Genomic DNA, 19,720 nt, shown 5'->3' with positions numbered 1-19,720 from the left:
ATACAAAACGTACGGGTGGATGGATACATGAATTCCTGAACTGAGGGCACACGAAGCCGTCTGAGATAGAGGGTTTCCATATCCCTTGCACTCTTTCGATGCACATTACGACAGATCATCTCCTCTGCATCTCATGATAAGTGGTACCTCAGTTATAGGCTGACCAACGGGACTCACTCGAATCTGGGTCTTGGACGCTTGCAATTCTGCCAAGATGTCTACACTTGAAAGCGATTCGCGAGTGCTGACGAAGGAATTCTGCCGTCGCTGGCGTTCGTGGAGTAAGCCTCAAGAGTTGGCTCATTCTACGCATTCCGAAGGGCACTCACCAGACTTGACGGTCGCCTATCCGGTTCATTGGTGCGCAGTTGACCGGTGACTGGCTCATGAATACGCGGTTGCATGCGCCCTGCCAAATTCCTTGTCGATGGAGCAGATGTGAGCATCGAGGATGATTGGGGGCACGACTTTTCCACAGTCGGCTCCTTCTGAAGTTGCTTCCTCAAGCGGACATTTTCGATCTCAAGGGCTTGCCGCTCTGCGCGCAGGGCTTTGGCATCTGCTTCGACGTCCTTTGTAGGCTCGCACGAGCGTGATGTATATGCAAGCCCGTCGCTTCGCTTCTGGCGTCCCATGGCATCAGCCCGGCTTCGAGTCGCGATCAATGTAAGACTTACTAGGGCTGCTCCGCGGCCTGTGTTGCTCGGATAGATCTCCTGTATTTTCTGCTTTAGAAATGCTTACACCCGGAATATATCCGCTCACAAGGCTTGATGCTGGCGGTGAAAGGCCCTCCATTTTGACTTGCGTCGAGGCAGATATCGGTCTGGATACGCGGCTGCTAGCGAGTGCATAGCTGGTGGAAGATTTCGGGGGACGACCGGATTGCAGCGCTTGCGAGCTTCGAGAGCTAACTCTCAATGACTGGCGACGTGATGAGTGCATGCTCCTTCATAGACGACAACCACTTACACCTAGTCGATCTTCCAGTTCCCGTACTGAATCAGGCTGTCGACTCAGCACGTCCTGTACATAGCTGATCAGCAGAAAGGCAGGTACTGGCGAGATAGCTCACAGATGACAAATCATGCTCCTGTTTGACGACTGTGGTTCCTTGCTCGTGCTGGACAGCGCGAGCGCTGGAAGTCTCGCTTGCCTTCGCATGGCCCACTTGTTGCAGAGCAAGGACACGCGTAACAGTCTCAGAGCGCTGAGGCTGCACAGGTCAATCTAAGACGAGACAAAGGAAGGGCGACGAACGTTACTATCCCGCTGTTGCTCTGGAAACGTGCCAGAATTCTTCTTCAGCCTCGCCGGCACTTCGAGGTTCGTCATCTCGAAAGCCAATGCCTCAACCTTCCGTAGCGCGCCTGCCTCCTCCTTGCGCTTCGCTTGCAGCCCGCCGATCCGCGCCTGCCGCTCAGCGTTCACCTTGTCGAGGGCCGACACCTGTGCTTCGACCATCCGCAGTGCGCTGGTCCCCTCCTCGCGCTTTGCCTGCAGCGCGTTGGTCTCATCCTCGAGCAGGGTCTGCAGTTCGGCATTCGCCTTCTCCAGCGCCGATGCCCGCGCCTTGACCTTCTGCAGCACGCTGGTCTCCTCCTCGAGCCTCGCCTGCAGCGCGCTGATCTCTTCCTCGCGCTTCGCCTGCAGCGCCCTAATTCCGTCGACCCGCATTTGCAGCTCGACGTTTGCCTCCTCGAGGGCTGACGCCCGTGCTTGTGCGTCATGCAGCGCCCCGCGCTTCGCCTGGAGCACGTTAGTCTTTTCCTCGAGAAGCGTCTTCAGTTCGGCGTTCGCCTTCTCCAGCGCCGATGCCCGTGCCTCGACCTTCCGCAGCGCACCGGTCTCTTCGTCGATCCGCGCTTGCAGCTCAGCGTTCGCCGTCTCGAGGGCTGACGCCCGTGCTTGGGCGGCATGCAGTGCGTCGGTTTCCTCTTCCAGCCTCGCCTGCAGCGCGGCAGTCTCTTCCTCGAACTGTGCCTGCAGCTCGGCGTTCGCCTTCTCGAGGGCCGACGCCTGTGCTTGGACGTCATGCAGTGCATTGGTTTCCTCCTCTCTCTTCGCCTGCAGCGCGCTGGTCTCTTCCTCGAGAAGGGCCTGCAGTTCGGCGTTCGCCTTCTCCAGCGCCGATGCCCGTGCCTCGGTCTTCTGCAGCGCACCAGTCTCTTCCTCGATCCGCGCTTGCAGCTCAGCGTTCGCCGTCTCGAGGGCTGATGCCCGGGCCTCGACCTTCCGCAGCGCACCGGTCTCTTCGTCGATCCGCGTTTGCAGCTCAGCGTTCGCCGTCTCGAGGGCTGACGCCCGGGCCTCGACCTTCCGCAGCGCACCGGTCTCTTCGTCGATCCGCGTTTGCAGCTCAGCGTTCGCCGTCTCGAGGGCTGACGCCCGGGCCTCGACCTTCCGCAGCGCACCGGTCTCTTCGTCGATCCGCGCTTGCAGCTCAGCGTTCGCCGTCTCGAGGGCTGACGCCCGTGCTTGGGCGGCATGCAGTGCGTCGGTTTCCTCTTCCAGCCTCGCCTGCAGCGCGGCAGTCTCTTCCTCGAACTGTGCCTGCAGCTCGGCGTTCGCCTTCTCGAGGGCCGACGCCTGTGCTTGGACGTCATGCAGTGCATTGGTTTCCTCCTCTCTCTTCGCCTGCAGCGCGCTGGTCTCTTCCTCGAGAAGGGCCTGCAGTTCGGCGTTCGCCTTCTCCAGCGCCGATGCCCGTGCCTCGGTCTTCTGCAGCGCACCAGTCTCTTCCTCGATCCGCGCTTGCAGCTCAGCGTTTGCCGTCTCGAGGGCTGACGCCCGGGCCTGGGCGTCATGCAGTGCGTTGCTTTCCTCCTCCAGCCTCACCTGCAGCACGTTAGTCTCTTCCTCCAGCCTCTCCCGCAGCGCGCTGGTCTCCTCCTCTCTCTTCGCCTGCAGCGTGCCAGTCTCTTCCTCGATCTGCGCCTGCAGTTCGGCGTTCGCCTTCTCGAGGGTCGACACCCGTGCTTCGGCCGTCTGCAGCGCGTTGGTCTCCCTCTCGAGCCGTGACTGTATCTCGATGCTCGGTATCGTTACCCAGGATTCAGGTGTCTGCACCGCAATTATCAGTGACCAACGCCGTTATCCACTATGACGAAGGTCACCTTAGAGCTTTGCTTGTAAGTGTCAACAGCAGGCTGCCGGTCTCGGATTGCCTAGCAGTATCTGTCAGAATGAAGAACGACACTGCAAGCCTGATTCGCACATTTGTGCCTCCTTCGTCGGCAGCGAGGTTCCGCTGCAACAAGTCAGCCGTTTGTGCAAGGCCGCCACCCTGGTGCCCTTGTGCAGCGTTCCCGTCGGATATCTGCACGACATTACTGATGACTGCATTGCTCAAAGGATGTCTCGCCTACCTCGAGCATGCGCTCATCAGCTAGCGTTCAGATCTTCAGAGACGTTGCCGCTTGCGACGTTCGTGGAGCCCCCATCTCAGCTTCTGAGGTGATCTACGTCGTGATCGTGATCGTCAGAGGCAATAAGGCGTACAACCATGTCTCGTACCTCGCTTGGTACCGAATTTGCAGCCAATTGACCTTGCGTTGGCTCCTGGTGAGCTATAAAATCGATTCTGAGATGCTCAGAGTCGCGTAGTCTTTTTTCAGCACGCTGGGTACTCCTCGTCAGCCAATCGACGTGGACCTACGTCTTCGGGCTCACCTGAAGCTCTTTTTCGCGCTCAAGGAGACTGCGCTGCAGGGCACCAATCATATACCATAGGTCCGGATCCGACAGCGATCGCGAAGGGTTTGAGTGAATGTAGTCCCCTGCGGTAGATGACACGACAGACTGCACAGTGGGTGCACCGCCGGCCTGCGCCTTTGATCCACTCATTTCGATGCTGCGCTCAAGTGTCCAATGACCGAGCTCTGACTTGTCAGACTCGTCGGGCTCGTGTTTCCTCGCCTGGAACGAAGTTGGTTAGACTATGGACTGCGAGATTCAGGAGTGACTTACACTTGATGTACTCTCATATAGTACCATCTCGCTCCCACGTCCATCCACCAAAGCTCGAAGCTGTGCTTGAAGGACGGAACATTTGCTCACGGCAGCCTAAAAACGTCAGAGGCGCGTTCACCTTCAAACACAGCCAAGAAGTATCGCACCTCTGTTTCCAGCCGACTGGAGGTAACGTCGCGCCGGAGCATATCAACGTCATTCGCAAGGAGGGCATTCTGTTCTGCAAGCTCAGTCGCCCGCCCTTCGGCGAGCTACAGCGTGCTTATATCAACAACAAACCATTGTGCCGGTTTAGTATACTTACCTCGACCTTTCTTTCGCGATCGGCCACAATGTTTTGCAGACCAGCGACGGATGCGTCAAGTCCTATTTTCGACCGAAGCAGCTCCGCTGCATGTGCTTCTAGAGCCTTTGAAACGCTGTATGTGAGTCCGGTGTTGGATCATATCGACGCGCTCACCTCATTCTGTTGCTGGTATTCCACCGCTGCATTCTCCCTCGACGCTACCTGCCGCTCTAATTCCTCTCGCATCATTGCCGCAAGCTGCGCTAACTCCGTCTTTTCCTGCGTGTGTGGGTATTTGTAGTCAATACTGCTGAGCGGTCATTGACGCAAGATCTCACTTACAGAGAGTGCGTCTTCATAAGCCTGTGCGAGTTGTTGAAAAGCGTTGTTTCTCTCGTCTAAGCGCCTCTGCAGGGTCGCGCTCTCGATCTGTTTTCGGTAAGACAGTCGTTTGCCGGGTGGTATTCTCGGACCAACCTGCAATTCTGCGAGGAGGGTCCCGTATTCCTGTCCTGTTTTCGCCTCTAGACAGGCCCCGGACGCGCGTTCCACCTCCGTATACCGATCCCCCTGATCCAACCAACTCCCTTCAGCCTTCGGTAGAGGTAGAGAGCGTTTGAGGCGCACCTTGCTCACTTCGTCGGGAATCTTCATCTTGTCGAATCTATCGCATAGCTTGGTGTTGCGACCGGTAAGTCGGATGAATCAGGGCCACTCAACAGATACGACGCCTCACATTGTCGCCTTCGTCGGGGTTCGTCGCATTTGCCTTTGCTTGAGCAGAAAAGCATTCTGCCACGGCCGTTAAAAGATAATTGATGCTATCCTGAAGGCGTATGAGCGTCCGTCGCTTGTACAGCCAATTGGACATCAGCCAACCTGCGCTTTCGTGCTGCTATCGGGCTACATTTTGTATGAGAAAGGGTCAACGATAGTGCTCGGTAGACTCACAGGCGACGTCTGCAGAGGCATGACGCGTGCGAAATGCGCTATCGTCAGAAGTTTCCTTCGCACCTCCATCTACGTGAGTTGCATTATGAAGTCAAGGGCGCGAGATCAGGGGAGCCACTTACCAAGTACAGAAAGGATTCTTTATTACGAGCGGCTTGTTGCTGGTGCACGTACGTCTTGAGCTCCTGCCATTTGTGACACTAATGTAGCGACTCAGGTGACATACGAGATACCTTGCACTCCCTCTCCGCGCACTCAAGGCTTGTTTGCGACTTGTCGTACTTCTTCTTGAGCGCGCGATTGTCCTTTTGGATCGAAGAAATGGTCCGTTGGAGTTTCGTCTCCTGCACCTTTGCTTCCTGTAATCTGGCCTCGAGATGACGCTGGTCCTAGGAAGTGGACAAGGTCAATACATGCACCTGCCACCGAGGCTAAATGCCGACCACCATCTTCGACGACTGTCTACTGTCGGTACTTGAATGCGAACGTGAGCTTTGCAATGCACCCTATATCCAGATCAGCTGTAAATCTCTATATCGAGCGAAGGACGGGCCTTGAGCTGATCGTTCTCTCGAATGAGTTCACGCCGCGCATCAGCTAGTAGTCGGATGGAATGCAGCAGGCTATTCTCTACTGCTTTGTGCTTGACCTGAGTACAATGAGTAGCTGACACGGTGCCAGACAAAGACGCCACGTACCTGCTCATCCGCAAGCTCTACTTGTATCAGTGAACCTTCTGCGTCGTTGTTGCCTTCATGAGTCAAGGCCCCGGGGGAAGCTTGGTCCAGCTGACAAAGTACAAGTGTGAGGGCCATCGCACAGCGTGAAAGCTAGGACGAAGACTGACGAGGTTTTGTTCGAGGGTATTCTGAACGCTCGGGTGAGATGAGTAACAGTGAAGAAAAGTCAACCGGCGTACACTCGCTTTGAGAGCAACTTGAAGTTGAGAGATCAAGTCTCCACGGGCTTGAGCGAGATCTTGAACCTCCCGAAATTGCGACGCAAGCGAGTCATGCTCCCTTGTGACCTCGGTGAGCCTTTGCTCCAAGGTTGCATCCCTCTCTGAAGCAACAATTCGAACTTTGGTGGTAGGAGTTACCTCAGTCTGGAGATATCCGTGAATGGCGGGTACTCAAAGTTCGACAGTCACTTACCGACGATGATTCATTCTCTACGACTGCACGCTTGGTAGAAGTACGGCGGTTAGTATGCATCACGCAGGATAGCTCCCTGCATGAACAGGGCGCGGTTCGCGAAGAAACTCAGAAAAGCCCGAATGTCAGTGTAGCTGCGCAGCTGGGGAGGAAAGGGAGAGATGGGCGGCAAAGAAGTACGCTCATCCTGTCACCGTCACGGAGGCTCGCAGAGAACAAAGCAGCGGGGAGCCTGGGCGTGCTCTTTCATCATGGTGGTCTTTGACAGTACGTGCCAACAAATGCGGCGATCGACTTTCCAAACGAGGATACATCCTCGTGGGGTGGGCGATCGAAGCCTTCAGTCCTCCCTTCCCGCTCTCATCACAAGTCTCTGAGCTGGAACGGCAGTGCCAGCTAGTTCGATTCATCGCGCGACCGCCTTACAGTGGCGATCCAACCATAGTCTCCGCGGCCGATTCGCAGGCAAGCTAGTCGTTCAGCAAGGCTGACGTCTTGTTCGGCTGGCAGACTGCTGCCGCCACAGTCAGCATTCTTGGGGATAGGTTCGTGAGGGGATGTGGTGCGTACTCGTAATGTGCATGGGAGAAGCCAACACTGACGTGTCCACATGAAGATCGGGAGCGCTTCACACTCATCACCCATAAATTGCGGAAGTTTAGCTGCCCGGTATTCCGTCTGCTTGACTGTTTGAATCTCCTATCAGGCGAGCTGCTTCAGGGTAAGCTATTGTTTCACTGAACCGAATCCCATCTTACTCAGGATCACCCAGATCCATGGAGCCATACGCACGAAGGATCGTCTCACAGTCCTCCCCCTCTCCCCGATGCTCCTCGTCAACTCTCGCTCATGCTAGTATGCTCAGTCTCTCAGACAAGCTGATACGGAGGATCACGGCGAGGTACACTGGGATAATCGGACGATCTCGCGCGTCACGTCAGTGCATTTTCAGCGCGATCAAGTCAAAGCTCGGGAGACGACATGTCGAAGCCCCTGATGAAGACCCCAAATTGTGGGTGCTGGCCCATTGACATTTCGGACTGTCGGCTGGCGCGTCCGGTCCAGGGGCTGGCGGCTCGACTGACGCGACTCTGCGATGCGGAGTCGGATCGGGTCACGACGATCACGACCAGATGGTTCGGTGAGTGCCGCCATCTCAGTTAGTAGTCCATATTGCTCAGCCGCGTCCATGTATGCTCAACCACCGGGACAGCGCGGCGTCGAAAGCCGTGGATGCTTGCTGGCGCCGCTTGATGTGACGTCCGTGACATCGTGTCACGTATCGCTGGCCAGCAAACATCGTCTTCAGTACGTTCGTCCTCGACCTTTGGCCCTCGTATTTTCTTATAAAAGCAGGCCTCAGGATGTAATTGTACTCAGGCAAGTGTCAGACACCGTCTCAGGGCATGTCACATACCTATAGGACCCCCACCTTGTCATCGACGCGATGGCATACCATGTGTGGTTTTGGCCATTTGCTTGCGGCCCACCACTAGATCCATGTCATCGGAGAGCTACTCAACACATGTTCAGGACTAGTATCGATGCACTTACACGGTTGCTGTTCAAATTTCTATCTGTCGTGGCGCTTGTATGTAACTGAATGAATGAACTTCAATTCGTCTGCCTCTTCAACATTTTGCATATCACTGCCCAAAACGTCTTTCGATACTCTCCCCGCCATGCTGACCAACTTATCTGCTACGTTACTCTCCAAATCGGTCCACCTCCGGTCTCACCTCGCCTGGCTATGCTTATTGGCTAGCCTCTGGGATAATCTTTCGGCAACGTATGTTCTTCTACTACAGTGTATTGGCCTAACACGCGTACCTGGGCGGAGAGGCAGTGGGCCGCGCACCTGGTAGAGTATGAAGGGTGTCCTTCGGCAGGGCAGTCGAGAGTGGGTGCGTATCTGACAGACGACGGCTTGCGCTGTCAATGCCGTAGAGAGACGCGATCGAGATCAGACAATGGTGGAGACGTGGCACTTCGGTTTTCCTCGAACTTGCAGGCGACGCCGACTTGAGCGTGAAACCGACGGGCTTGTGATACATTTGACGTTAATCTTGAATATACTAGCTACAGTACTTTCGATGCCGTCGATGCCGTAGCTACAATTCATCTACTTTGCTTCGGTATTCGTCAATATCGGTTGTCATCCTATAAGTGCTAACAGCTTGTATCGCAGCGACGAACTGCTGGAGCGAGTACGGCTGCCAGGTTATCGTCCTGTGTACGCGAAGGAATGCGCTCACTCTCAGGTCCAATACGGTCTCTTTGGAGGTGCCCAGAACGCGCTTTCGGACCACCACATGTTCAGGCGGACTACGGTCCAAGAAAACTTTGACCAACAGTTCGCCACCTTGATCTGCATGCTCTTCAGCCGTGTAAGCCAGCTCCCGGAGCAGGCTGTGACCGTTCTGCGACGAGATGTAGTCCATGGTTTGGAGTAACACAAAACCGACGTCGGCAGCTGATTTGCCACAAACTAGTATGCTGAGTTAGCCACTTAGGACAAGATCCGTTCTCCGAAACGCGCTCACCAATATGATCATCGACGAGAAGGCCAGACCAGCGCCACAGGCAGAAGAGCTTATGCTCCTTCCAATCCATCCTCTGGCAAGTTTTGGAGCAATACGCCACGTTCTCGCAAGGGCAACGATACAAACGCGTCGAAGGGGCCGCATGGTTCGTGGCACACTCAAAAGCGTGTCAGCTACGCTACGCGGCCGGAGTCAACCTGTCCTTACCGACTTCATCGCGCACCGGGATTGAATGCACGTCTTGCGTAGTAGTTCTGTGCGGCGTCGTATCGTCCCTTCGACCCCATGAATGAATGCCTCGTATGCTGCTAAGTCCGCTGCTTCCCCAAGCTGTTGAAGCACCCTCAGCACACGACGAGACGTGGTGCGTTGGAAGATGTACTGTAAGGCTTCCGCGCGTGCCTGCTTCGCCATTCCGACAGCACCATCGCGCTTTAGGGCGTGCATGATACCGCACTGCAAAGCCCACCGCAAGGTGCGGTCCTCAGGTTCTGCGCTCCAGATAGCAAGGACGAGGTCGCATACGACTTCCATGACTTCAGAGGAAGGCGCTGAGCGTACAAGATCTACGGCAAGCATGACGCTCTTTCGGGAATGCCGCATCGGGGTGAACACGTCCCTTGCCAGCAGCACGATTACGGATATGTGGATCTTGACGGCTTCGAAGTCGGGGGGCGCGGTCGCGCACGCGCGAGTGAGAAGTGTGAAGGTGACGCGGAGAAGCTGTGCGAAGATGCGACGCGGATCCTGTCGCAACACGAGAACCAGCTCAGCCTTAACCGCAGATCTGAGCACTGACATCTCTGGGTATCCAGGCAGCGGCATAGGTTTCGCCTGTAGCATATCCAGGACGCAAGACGCCAGCACTTCCGAGGGATGGTGGGTGTCTTCGCCACAGGGAGCGTCAGCTTTCGGGTGGAAGACCAGGAAACACCATAAGGAGGCCATGTATCCGAACAACGTGGCAGCCCGTTCCCGGAAGATCCCAGCACACCTTCCATAGTAATACATCGTGTGGAGAGCGTTGATGAGGGGTGCATGATGGACTGGATGATACGGAAGAGTGCCGTAGGCGGGATGCATGTATGGTATCCAAGCGAAAGCGCGCGGCCAAAATGCGAAGGCACATTCGTAGCCTTGTGTAACCTCAAAGGCTGACACGGACGGCTCGGAAGGGTCGAGATTGGTGGTTACGGCGGTGATCGCCAGAAAGCAAGCCGTGACTGCCAAGACAGTAGGAGAGTTTGGGACCCAATCTGCCGCATTGATTTCTGCTGGATCCCTTTCAAGGAACTGGAAAAGACCAGGTTGAGTGGCAAGCTCGGCGATCCGATGTCGAAGCCTAGCTTTCGCGCGCGGCGAGGTCGTTCTGGATACCATGAGCCCGGACAGCCGTACAAGCTCGCTTTCCAGCGCAACAGAGGGAGATATGGACATGGCACGCAAGGGATAGCAAAGATTAGCGGTGAGAGCGGGTCGTCAATGGCGGCGGGAACAAAGGCTATAGTCGGGGAAGCTTGCAACCACGACTATTGCGTCATTATGTGCCTGGAACAATCCAAATGTGATCGGCATCGCTTCAGGCTCCCGACTCCTTCATGCAGTGGAGGGGCACCAGGAAGCGAGTGTAGAAGGATAGTTCCATTGAAGTCGATGAGTATATATGCATTGCGAAATGATGGTTAGAGCTGTGCTGGTATAGGGCAGAAATCCAAATTGGTCGCGCTCTGCGCACAGTGTTTGATGTGAGTCGCGCTAGCACGAGGCACGAGCGGTGATAGGCAAGCTAAGGGCAAACGCCGGTCCGCGTCGCCACGCGACGACAGATGTCAGTTCGATCGCGGGGCAGCTGAGCGCGTCGCCTCTTGATGAACGCGCTCATCGACGAAGGGGCAGCCCCTCCCTTTCTCGCTCCATCCTCCTTCACCCTTTTCCTCGCTACGCTTGTGGGCTTCTTCGGCCTTGGCCGATGGCGGCATTCGGCTGTTGGTGAGGCTGGAGTCGCCTCGCAGTGTACCGTCGGCGAGGCTCTGTCGCCCGAGCTTGTGAGTCCGGCAAGGTCCGGGCCGGACGTTTGTTTATCGACGAAGGAAGGTTTCCGATCGTTGTTTGGCTCGATCGGCCACCTTCGACATCTGGACAGCCGTACGAGCGTACGCCCTTTATGTAATCATGCCGGCGTTCGGCTGATTTTCTATCTGTCCTGGCCTGGCCATGGGCTTTTGCCCGCGCCCAATCTGACGAAAAACGTGTTTGGGCCGTCGGGTCCGCGTCACAAGGAAGTTGAAGGAACCGTGGGGTCGTCGCAATAGTGCGACGGAAAATGAGCCTTGAGGGAAGGTACAATCCTCGTGCACCCGGAAGCGCTAGAGATCGACCAAAATTCATGCGACAGAAATGTCCCCACCTCCCCCTTTCAGGATCGATCTGGCCGATTCTGGCGGACGTACATCTTTATTTGGAAAGTCGGTTGCCCCTATACGTCATCACCCGGACCGCGACGACGGTGACTGCGTCGCTTTAATGACCGACGGTCAATTTGACAAGGACCAGGCGACAGACAATCCAGTTTCCTGTCCAAGCTATTATGCGTACCCACGAACCACGTTTTATGTATGACACAGGCCGTATGTGTGACTCATAGGTCGATTCGGGCGGTCTGGTCGCAAGCCCTTCGCTCTATTCGCCTTGTCCTCTTATTCGATACCTGCGCTGGCGTCTTCCGACGGTCCAGCTACCCGCTCATGATGAGGCCTGGCCCATCTTTGCGTGGCCTGACATCAATCGGGGTTGTATGTGATGGTGGTCCAGCCAGTGGGCCACCGCCATTCTTCGCTCGACATAAAAACCAACCTGCACCGTGGCTTCAGCCTAGACACTCCTGATTGCCCCCTCTGCTTCTTCAGCTCGCCTCTGGGGACTATGCACCGGAGGGCCTCAAGCATATCGAGCGACGGTGATGACCGCTCCCAGGTGAACCCTCTGTCAGCGGTCCTCAACTACTCCATCATCACTAATTGGCATAGCAGAAGGTCAGACTCGTAGCCCGGACCGAGCACAATCATCACTGCGAGCAGGAGCTTAGCGGGCTGCGCGCGACCGTGGTGAGGCTGCGGGAGCAGGTGGAACAGCGCGAGAAAGAGCTCGATGAGCTGATGGTAAGCAATATCTCTCTCATTCCTTGAGGTATCTGATCCTGGTCAGGCCAACGATGATGCCAACTTGACCAAAGTCCATGAAGATTATGCCAGGCTCTATCGAGAGAGTATGGAAAAGGACCGGCAGATAATCCTTTTACAGAGAACAATCGAGAAGCTGAAGACCGCACCTGAAGTGAATAACGCCGTCGCGCCCTTGGAGCCAGCGAAGAAGGATGCTATACGTAGCATGGAGGCGAGTCGAATGCACGACATATTTGAGCGCACACTGACGACTATCAAGGTCGACTTAATGCAGGTACGTAATTCACGCGGGCGTGTCAAATCGACATTGACCTGCTGTGAAGAAATTGAATCTGGCTGAGGCCGAGGTGCGAAGGCGTGGTGAAATCATCGTGAATCTCACGAGAGACACGAGTCTGCTGCGGGTGAGCTGCGCATTCCCCTGCGTGTTTTCATTAAAGTGAGACGCATACCCCCTAGAAAGCAGCCTTAGCCGGTGCCGCCGTCAACGTACCGTCGAACGCCCGCCTTCTACAGGCTCCCCTCCCAGAGAGCATCTCCCGTGATGACCTGGTTACGGCCACCTCCGACAACAGATCGTTGACCTCTCGCGCCGTACAAGCGTCGCCCTCCGAGGCTGTTCCCGGTGGTGATGTGGCCACGTCCGCTGCCACCGTCGCATCATCGAACTCTCGCCTGCAGCAGTCTCCCCTGGCCGAGGGCATTCCCGGTGGTGACCTGACGACAACCGCTGCTTCTTCGGTGGCAAAACAAGCCGTAGCAAGTTCGTCGGAGACCCCACTCGATCGGGATTCCCCTCCCTCTGGAATACAAGCGAGCACGGATAGTCCAAGTGCGCGGCATTCCGGAGCTGAGGCGTCGCCCGACGAAGGCACGACACAGACCGAGTCGCACGTCGCGGACCGCTCCGCTGTTCGAGATGCGCCGAATGATCGACCCATACCTTCGAGCCTTGTGCTCGACGTCGCCGCGCTCAAGGATATGTCAAAAAATGACCTGCACGATCAGCTGAAACTATGGCGCTGGCAGTTGTGCGCAGACACGCAGCCGTTCAGCCTCCTCAAGAATAAGCCAGAAAAAATTCAGGAGCTTGAGTGCCTCATTGGGCGCTACCCAGATGGTCGAGTGTTCGATCCTCAATCTAGGAAGCGAAGGAGTGTTGTGATGACTTGAGCATTAGTATGATGTATTGTGACCAGGTATACTACCTTGTTGAGCATCGTACATTATGGCGTAGATGGCCTGTTACTGTGAACAAAGTCGCGAGATACAACGTCCAAGCGTAAGAACGCTAACGAGATTTCCTCTGCGTTTAGCAACTCTTGAAAATCTCCGCCACCCCGCCTCACAGAGCAAGCTCAGGAGAAATTATGGTCCTTCCCATTGTCTACGTGGCATATAACAGGCGTGCAAAGACAACTTAGCATTTAAGACAAAATTCAAGCGCTTGATATTGCGCAGAAGTGGCTTGTGCGACGGATAGATGGAGTAGAGCAGCTCGGCATGGCTGGCGCATGTTGAAAGTGAGGGCGTGTGACGCGGCGAAGACCCCATAGAACAGAGCAGACGCCCCTCCGCACCATCACTTTCTTCGACCTACGTCGACTGAGAACAATCGACTATCAACTCGTCGAAGTGTGGCCGGTGCCGTGCGCCGAAGCGCTAGTGAAGTTCCTTCCTCTACTACTCATTGTCCGGCCCCTCACTCCTCCCCATCCTCTTCCTCCTCTTTGCCCCATTCCTCATCCTCCATTCTTATACCCTCCTCCCCCGGGGCGGGCTCCTCTTCCCACCGCGACGCGTGCGATCTCGCGCGCGATTGTCTCGTCTTCATGAGCGTGCCCAGTGTCCTCGGACAAGTCGCGGGGTATGTCGCTGCCCTTATTACAGGGGGCAGTCTTGTAGAACGTGACGTCGTGTCTGAGCTGCTTCCCCACAGGGGCAGTCAATGTTCTCGCCGGGCTAAAGGGTTTGTAGTACTCACCTAGGGATTCGTGTCCTGTACGACACTGTACTACTCATTCGTACAGCTCCCAGTCCCCGCAGAGGTCCCGAATATGTGCGAGCAGCTGCAGTGAGGGTGGTATGTGGTTTGCGACGGCGAACCTTCCTGTCAGTCGGTCCCGCTCGCGTCGTCATACTACAGTCACTGTCACTTCCCACACTCGGCGCAGAGCGCTCCTCTTTGAGCGAGCCTTCGTCGAGTGCTCTTCTGCTGCGCGTTTGACGAGCGCGTCCGCTCGCTCGTTGCCGACAATGTCCGTGTGGCCGGGGTACCATTTGATTTCCAGATTGAGGTGCTCGTCCTTGTCGACGACTTCGCAGATCCTCTCGTAAACAACGCGAGAGTATCGTTAACCGGCGTGTGGCCTCGAATCGAATATAGTACCGATAGCAGCGGTGTTGTCAGCGAAGGAGAGGATATGGCGTAGGTGGGAGTTTTCTCTGGCGAAGTTGGTGACAGACTGGCTCGCTAGCATGAGCGAGTTGTCCAGCATACACTTCCGCGGCTTCTCTCAGACCATGCGCGAGAGCCTTGAATTCACGCCCGCCACCGCCGCGCCGACCCGGCGGATTCCGTTCACCTCTCGTTGAGATCCGTCGGTGTACATGAGAAGGTGCCTTCCCTGCACCTTCGCGCGATGCGCATTGGCCATCTTCTTCTCATACGAATAACCTCCCTTCATAGTCTTGGGGCGTGCGATGCCATGGCGGTGCCGCAAATGGCTCGAGGCGCTCGTACTCGGGCCTTGTGTGCTTGGCCGCCTCAGGGACGGGAGTAATTTATTTTGTGGTTGCTCGTCGACATCTCTTGGCCGGTAGCGCGGGATGAGATGACGTGCGATGCATTCCCGCTGCGCCATGAGTTTGGTAAGCGATTGATGATTGGACTTGAAGTGCTTAGCTTGTTCAGTTCTCCGCCGTATCGGCGTACTTCTCGAGCTAATAGTGGTCGATAGTTCTTATGTGATTTAGGTCGAAGAAGGTGAGGGTGACGGAAAGGCGTCTGCTCGGTTCAACCAACTGTAGGTTACTTCGGTTTCGCGGCGAAGACCCCTTGAAACCGAACTAACCTACAAGGTCTTCGCCGCGTCACACGCGGTCACCTCCCAACATGGGCCGGCAGATGCCGATAAGCTCTGCTTCACCTATCAGTCGTAAAACGAGCATTTGCGCAAGAAAATTCAGCGCTGTGATCACCAGAGACACTAACATAGGCGTGCGGCAGGACCGCAGGGTACTCGCTAGGAAACCTACTCCGTAGGTCGAGCAATGTGCAGCGGCAAATACCGAAAGAATGTGCTGTGAATGTGGCGTCATCGCACTCGAAGGCCAGGCGTAGCCTAGCGTGAAGGTGCACGAGCGATGTTGCATAAGAACTAGCCGACGTATGTTGCTCAAATTCGAGAAGAGGGTGGCGATGGGTGAAAGGAAGGGGCTCGGCTTTCAAGCGAAGCGAAAGACCGAGATTCGAACGCGAAACGGCGGCTTTGGGGATCGGACCCAAAAAGTCGAGCGCTCGGGACGGAACTTCGCAGGATGTTAGCCAGCGTAGAGCAGACCCAAACTCATATTTTGACCATAGCGAAATTCCAAGAAATGCGGGGACAGCGTAGCGAAAACAGCGATGACGAGGCGAAACTATCGTTTGGCCCGTGAACGGGCCCCTCCTTGACTCACGTGATAGCACATTGCTCGCTCCGCCTCTCCCCTCCCTCGCAAGCTCGGGGGGTCCCCTAAGGCGTTCACGAGCAATCATTTCCTTGCGCACTTATGGCGTGTCTCGTGAACAGCGGAAAGGGCAGCGATTCATATTGGCAGCAAGAACGAACAAGGCACGTGCCAATGCGGGTCCGTGCCACGTGAAATATTGGACTTCAATCGCAACGAATCGGTGAGGAGTATCTTCTCCTCCCGAGTCTCCTTCATGTCCACTATATCACCTTGCTTGCAAGGTCTATCTCATGTGACATGTGTCTTCATGGCCATCACGGATCCTTCGTGCAATATATGTACAAACACCTGCTTTAGGCAATCGTCGCGAATTCGAGCACCCAAAGATATGCGCAGTCTTTTCCGCTCTCCCCCCACCGTCCCTGCACGGTCTCGTTCCTAGCACCTAACCTACGATGAACGAGCAGGACGTAGAGCATGAAAATGTATCCAATGGCGCTTCAAATTCACCATGGCCACCGGTAAGTAATCGAACACGCATTGTGCAGCAAGTAGCGGTCTCTCAAACCGCTGCGCCACGGAAGTACGGGATCAAGGAGAAACACAACATACAGAATGGTAACGTAAGCTCTTTACAGCGCAGATTGTCTCTTTCCCACATGCTTGCAGCGTCCACTCGCAAGCTCCAGCCTCCAGCTCGTCAAGTACATGTGGACGTTGGCCGAATTTGATGAGCGCTTCAGTCCACCAGCATCGATAACGTCATTCCCAGCGGCAGAACCGCGTCGGTCGGCTGACCCTGGTAACTTACTCTCTTCCTCGACCCCTCCACGTCCATTTGTTCGCCGCCCGATTTCCTTTTTTCATCATGTCTGCTGTGCGTAGCGCTCACATTCAATGTGTTTTCCCCCATGATGGCCTTGTACGTTTGCCCCCGTCGTTACACGTGTTGGTTTATGCTATACCGGCGATGCTATTGATGGGTATCGTGTCGCTCACGAATTGTGCAAACACCGCCATGCTGCTAGCCCTCTTTATGCAGTGAGTGTATGTGCATTGCGCTCCGCGTAACGCCCCTCTGAGCAAAACCATACAGCCGGAATCCGTCCCTCACTCCGGTGCTGACGCCGATTGACTATTACAACGTCGGCACCAGCAAGTCGTACCCTGCCTCAACATTGACAACACATCATGTCGTTGATGGACCTTAGTGATAATCGCGCAGCGCAGTCCTCCAGCATACGCTCTTTACAATATCGTTAAATTCCCCTAATGAGCAGGATACATCGTCTTCCGCCCGAACGTTCACTGTCGGTCTGCGCATCACCTCCGCACGCTCAGTCGCTTATCCTCACCAGCTCCGACGTCCGCAAGCTCCTTAGCGACTGCGGTACCATCGGCCGCGACGTCTTTGCGAAGGGCGCCTCCGAAGCTGCCGGCAAGCTTCACCCTAGCGAGGACGAGCTCGCCCGCGACGACGAGCGAGGGCAAGTTCAAGTCCCGTGAGCAGCTCGAGGAGGAGAAGCAGCTCTTGCAGGAGGCGAAGGCGACCGGAAGTCAGGCCAAGGCGCCCGCCGACCAGGTGCAGGCGCAGGCGGAGATGTACAGTGACGGCGAGCGCCCAGTGACGAACATGACCGCCGGCGCGCCGGCTGACTTCGAGAATTATGAGGAGCAAACCTTTTCTTCGTCTGAATCGAGGCATGTTTGCCTCCTCGCTTCGCGCTCGCGCGCCCAAGCCGACGCACTTCCAGCGATTTTTCTGCCTGTCACCAATGCCAACGGCACCCAGTCGCGCAACTTGATGAACAAGGCGAAGGGCTTCCGCGACGGCATGCATGCGAAGATCTTAGGCCAGCACAAGGACAAGGCCCGTGAGCGTGTCGATTGCGGCAAAGATACCATCGACGACTACTTCCCGCAGGAGCGTCGCGACCGATACGTACGTCCTCTGACCTCCCTTCGCACTTCCTTCTTTACCGCACTTCCTTCTTTACCTACCCTTCCTTCAGATCTATCGCATGAAGAAGGTCATTGTCGAGTGCCGAAGCCACAACGACTATCAGGAGTCAATCCCCTGGCTGCTCGACGCCATCTCGTCGTATTTCCAGCACAGTAAGGAGATTGGCAAGCAGCACGCGAAGCATACAGCGAAGGCGTCGAAGAACGACGGGTCCCTCAACGAAGCGTGGGGTCAGCTTCGCCTGCTCCTCGAGCGCTTCGCGAACGGCGTCAGCATGGACATGATCTTCGACGCGGCGAACGCGCTCGCGGATGATGCGCGCAACGATCCGGCGCTGAAACAGTGCTTGAAGAACGCGAACGCCTACATTCACAGGGTTAATCCTCTACGCTGGGGTCACGGTGAGTGAGGCTGACTCCTTCCCAGTTGCTCCTCCAGCTCGGCCTCGTGCTCAAGGACGAGTGCAACGAGCCGGCCAGGTCTTCTTTGAGGACAAGTACAAGGGCCACTTCGACAACGTCTTCCAGTCGATCGCCACCTTTAGGCGCGTCATGGGTGAGAACACGCTCAACGTTCGGTGCCCCTTTTTTTCGCATTCCTCCCGCGCTTGTGCTGATGTTCTGGGTAAGCTTCGGTCAGGACTTGGCGCGCCTCACCAAGGACCTGCTCTTCGACTCGGAGGGCCGTCTCGCCTTCAAGTCCGAGCTTTGGGCAAACATCCGCCACGCCATCCTTCCCAATGTCGTCATGATCGGCTACGTGCCCATCCCGCGCATTGTGTACACTGACGACGCGTTCGACATCGTCATCGAGAACCTCGTGTTCTCAGGCCGCAACCTCTTCCCCAACATCATCAAGGTTCGCGCCAACGACCACTTCAAGTACAGCCCATATGTCAGTATGTTGATCGTCGCCGCCCCCGTCTCAACAGTAGCTGACACGTTTTGCAGGCATCAGAGACGAGGGCAAGCACGAGTTCACGCTCGGTTTCAGCCAGGTGCAGGCCTACCTCCACGATGTCGCCTTCTACTCCAGCAAGAAGTCCGGCTTCCCGACCATCTCCGACTCCGGTTTCGCTGATATCGTCCTCGGTGGCGAGAATCTCAAGGCGACCGTCGTTGTCACCAATTCACGAAGGACAAGTCGTCGGTCCTGAAGGTCAAGTCCGTGAAGGTTAAGGTTGACAGCCTCAAGTTCGGCATTCGCGACTCAAAGCACGACCTGCTGTATAAGACGCTGAAGCCGCTGGTGATGGAGCTGGTGAGGAAGCAGAATCAGAAGGCGGTTGCGGACGTCACCCAGACGGGGATGGAGTGCATCGACGGGCAGCTCGTTAGCGTGCGCGACGCATGAACGAAGTGAAGGCATCGGAGAATGAGATGCGTATGGATGCTCTGAAGGAGGTAAGTCACGACCGCTGTCGCGTTGGCGTTCCGGCGCTGACATGTCCTTGCAAATGGTGCAGACCAAGAAGCAGGAGGCGGACGCGAGTAGCACGGCGACGAATCAGAGTAATGCGCAGTCTCTCTGATCAGCAATCCGTAAAGGCAAGCCTCCCTTCTTTGACATAGGCCAGTGTCCTTTCCACACCACCCAAGCCACCCGCGACGTCGACCTCATCCGCAAGTCGCACCGGGTCGTTCCCCTTCCCGCGCACGAAAACGGCTACATCATCCACCCGTAGGGTATCAAGATACTATTGGCGGCTCCCTTGTCCACGTCGCGTGCAAAGCTCCGCCACTACACTACGCCATCGCTAACCGCTCCGTGTTCTCCTATGAGCTCGTGGGGCTGAATGTACTCTCTCGCGCGAGCGCTGGCAAGAAATGAGATGCAGGTGTGAAGTCGGGCTCCCCCTTGAAGAAAATGTAGCTGTAAGTGCCACCGTCTCGCTCTCCTCTGATCCTCTTCGGACTGATTTGTTCGCAGGCTCCGATTGCTCTTCCTCGAAAGTGAATGTGATATCGCCGATGGCGTACTGAAATCTGTACTAT

General features: G+C 56.0%; 6 protein-coding genes across 6 annotated transcripts; 3 read left to right on the top strand and 3 right to left on the bottom strand.

The window, feature by feature from the left end:
* Positions 1 to 115: 115 nt before the first annotated feature.
* On the bottom strand, positions 116 to 6,024 carry SCHCODRAFT_01170138 (uncharacterized protein; the record flags this gene model as incomplete). Its single annotated transcript, XM_003032953.1, has 23 exons — positions 116 to 124; positions 178 to 267; positions 330 to 648; positions 678 to 694; positions 973 to 1,026; positions 1,076 to 1,216; positions 1,261 to 2,796; positions 2,839 to 3,063; positions 3,218 to 3,332; positions 3,517 to 3,569; positions 3,673 to 3,918; positions 3,970 to 4,065; positions 4,119 to 4,223; positions 4,277 to 4,381; positions 4,433 to 4,537; positions 4,601 to 4,621; positions 4,736 to 4,852; positions 4,886 to 4,912; positions 4,995 to 5,084; positions 5,210 to 5,278; positions 5,332 to 5,409; positions 5,443 to 5,598; positions 5,908 to 6,024. The coding sequence occupies 23 exons, from the start codon at positions 6,022 to 6,024 to the stop codon at positions 116 to 118; spliced, it is 3,891 nt and encodes a 1,296-aa protein (XP_003032999.1).
* A 2,450-nt stretch (positions 6,025 to 8,474) lies between these two features.
* Positions 8,475 to 10,343, bottom strand: SCHCODRAFT_02666095 (uncharacterized protein; the record flags this gene model as incomplete). Its single annotated transcript, XM_003032952.2, has 3 exons — positions 8,475 to 8,851; positions 8,907 to 8,979; positions 9,114 to 10,343. The coding sequence occupies 3 exons, from the start codon at positions 10,341 to 10,343 to the stop codon at positions 8,475 to 8,477; spliced, it is 1,680 nt and encodes a 559-aa protein (XP_003032998.1).
* A 1,485-nt stretch (positions 10,344 to 11,828) lies between these two features.
* On the top strand, positions 11,829 to 13,261 carry SCHCODRAFT_02666094 (uncharacterized protein; the record flags this gene model as incomplete). Its single annotated transcript, XM_003033522.2, has 5 exons — positions 11,829 to 11,879; positions 11,933 to 12,064; positions 12,111 to 12,362; positions 12,412 to 12,492; positions 12,548 to 13,261. 5 exons carry the CDS (start codon positions 11,829 to 11,831, stop codon positions 13,259 to 13,261), a joined length of 1,230 nt encoding a protein of 409 aa, XP_003033568.1.
* A 569-nt stretch (positions 13,262 to 13,830) lies between these two features.
* On the bottom strand, positions 13,831 to 14,368 carry SCHCODRAFT_02728933 (uncharacterized protein; the record flags this gene model as incomplete). Its single annotated transcript, XM_050347114.1, has 2 exons — positions 13,831 to 14,041; positions 14,094 to 14,368. 2 exons carry the CDS (start codon positions 14,366 to 14,368, stop codon positions 13,831 to 13,833), a joined length of 486 nt encoding a protein of 161 aa, XP_050201379.1.
* Positions 14,369 to 15,455: 1,087 nt separating this feature from the next.
* Positions 15,456 to 15,651, top strand: SCHCODRAFT_02620400 (uncharacterized protein). Its single transcript, XM_050344996.1, has one exon. The coding sequence runs from the start codon at positions 15,480 to 15,482 to the stop codon at positions 15,633 to 15,635; it is 156 nt and encodes a 51-aa protein (XP_050201378.1). The 5' UTR covers positions 15,456 to 15,479; the 3' UTR covers positions 15,636 to 15,651.
* Positions 15,652 to 16,218: 567 nt separating this feature from the next.
* SCHCODRAFT_0234537 (uncharacterized protein) lies at positions 16,219 to 19,556 on the top strand (the record flags this gene model as incomplete). Its single annotated transcript, XM_003033521.1, has 12 exons — positions 16,219 to 16,284; positions 16,312 to 16,386; positions 16,433 to 16,565; positions 17,122 to 17,705; positions 17,776 to 18,127; positions 18,153 to 18,303; positions 18,356 to 18,624; positions 18,677 to 18,840; positions 18,864 to 19,064; positions 19,091 to 19,129; positions 19,192 to 19,237; positions 19,411 to 19,556. The coding sequence occupies 12 exons, from the start codon at positions 16,219 to 16,221 to the stop codon at positions 19,554 to 19,556; spliced, it is 2,226 nt and encodes a 741-aa protein (XP_003033567.1).
* Positions 19,557 to 19,720: the final 164 nt, after the last annotated feature.

This window comes from Schizophyllum commune (assembly GCF_000143185.2).
Source record: "Schizophyllum commune H4-8 unplaced genomic scaffold SCHCOscaffold_4, whole genome shotgun sequence".
Taxonomy (NCBI): domain Eukaryota; kingdom Fungi; phylum Basidiomycota; class Agaricomycetes; order Agaricales; family Schizophyllaceae; genus Schizophyllum; species Schizophyllum commune.
This window is presented reverse-complemented; position numbering and strand designations above follow the sequence as displayed.

Coding starts and splice junctions, on each gene's coding strand:
- SCHCODRAFT_02620400 (XM_050344996.1), top strand. CDS start 15,480: ATGTTGCTCAAATTCGAGAAGAGGGTGGCGATGGGTGAAAGGAAGGGG.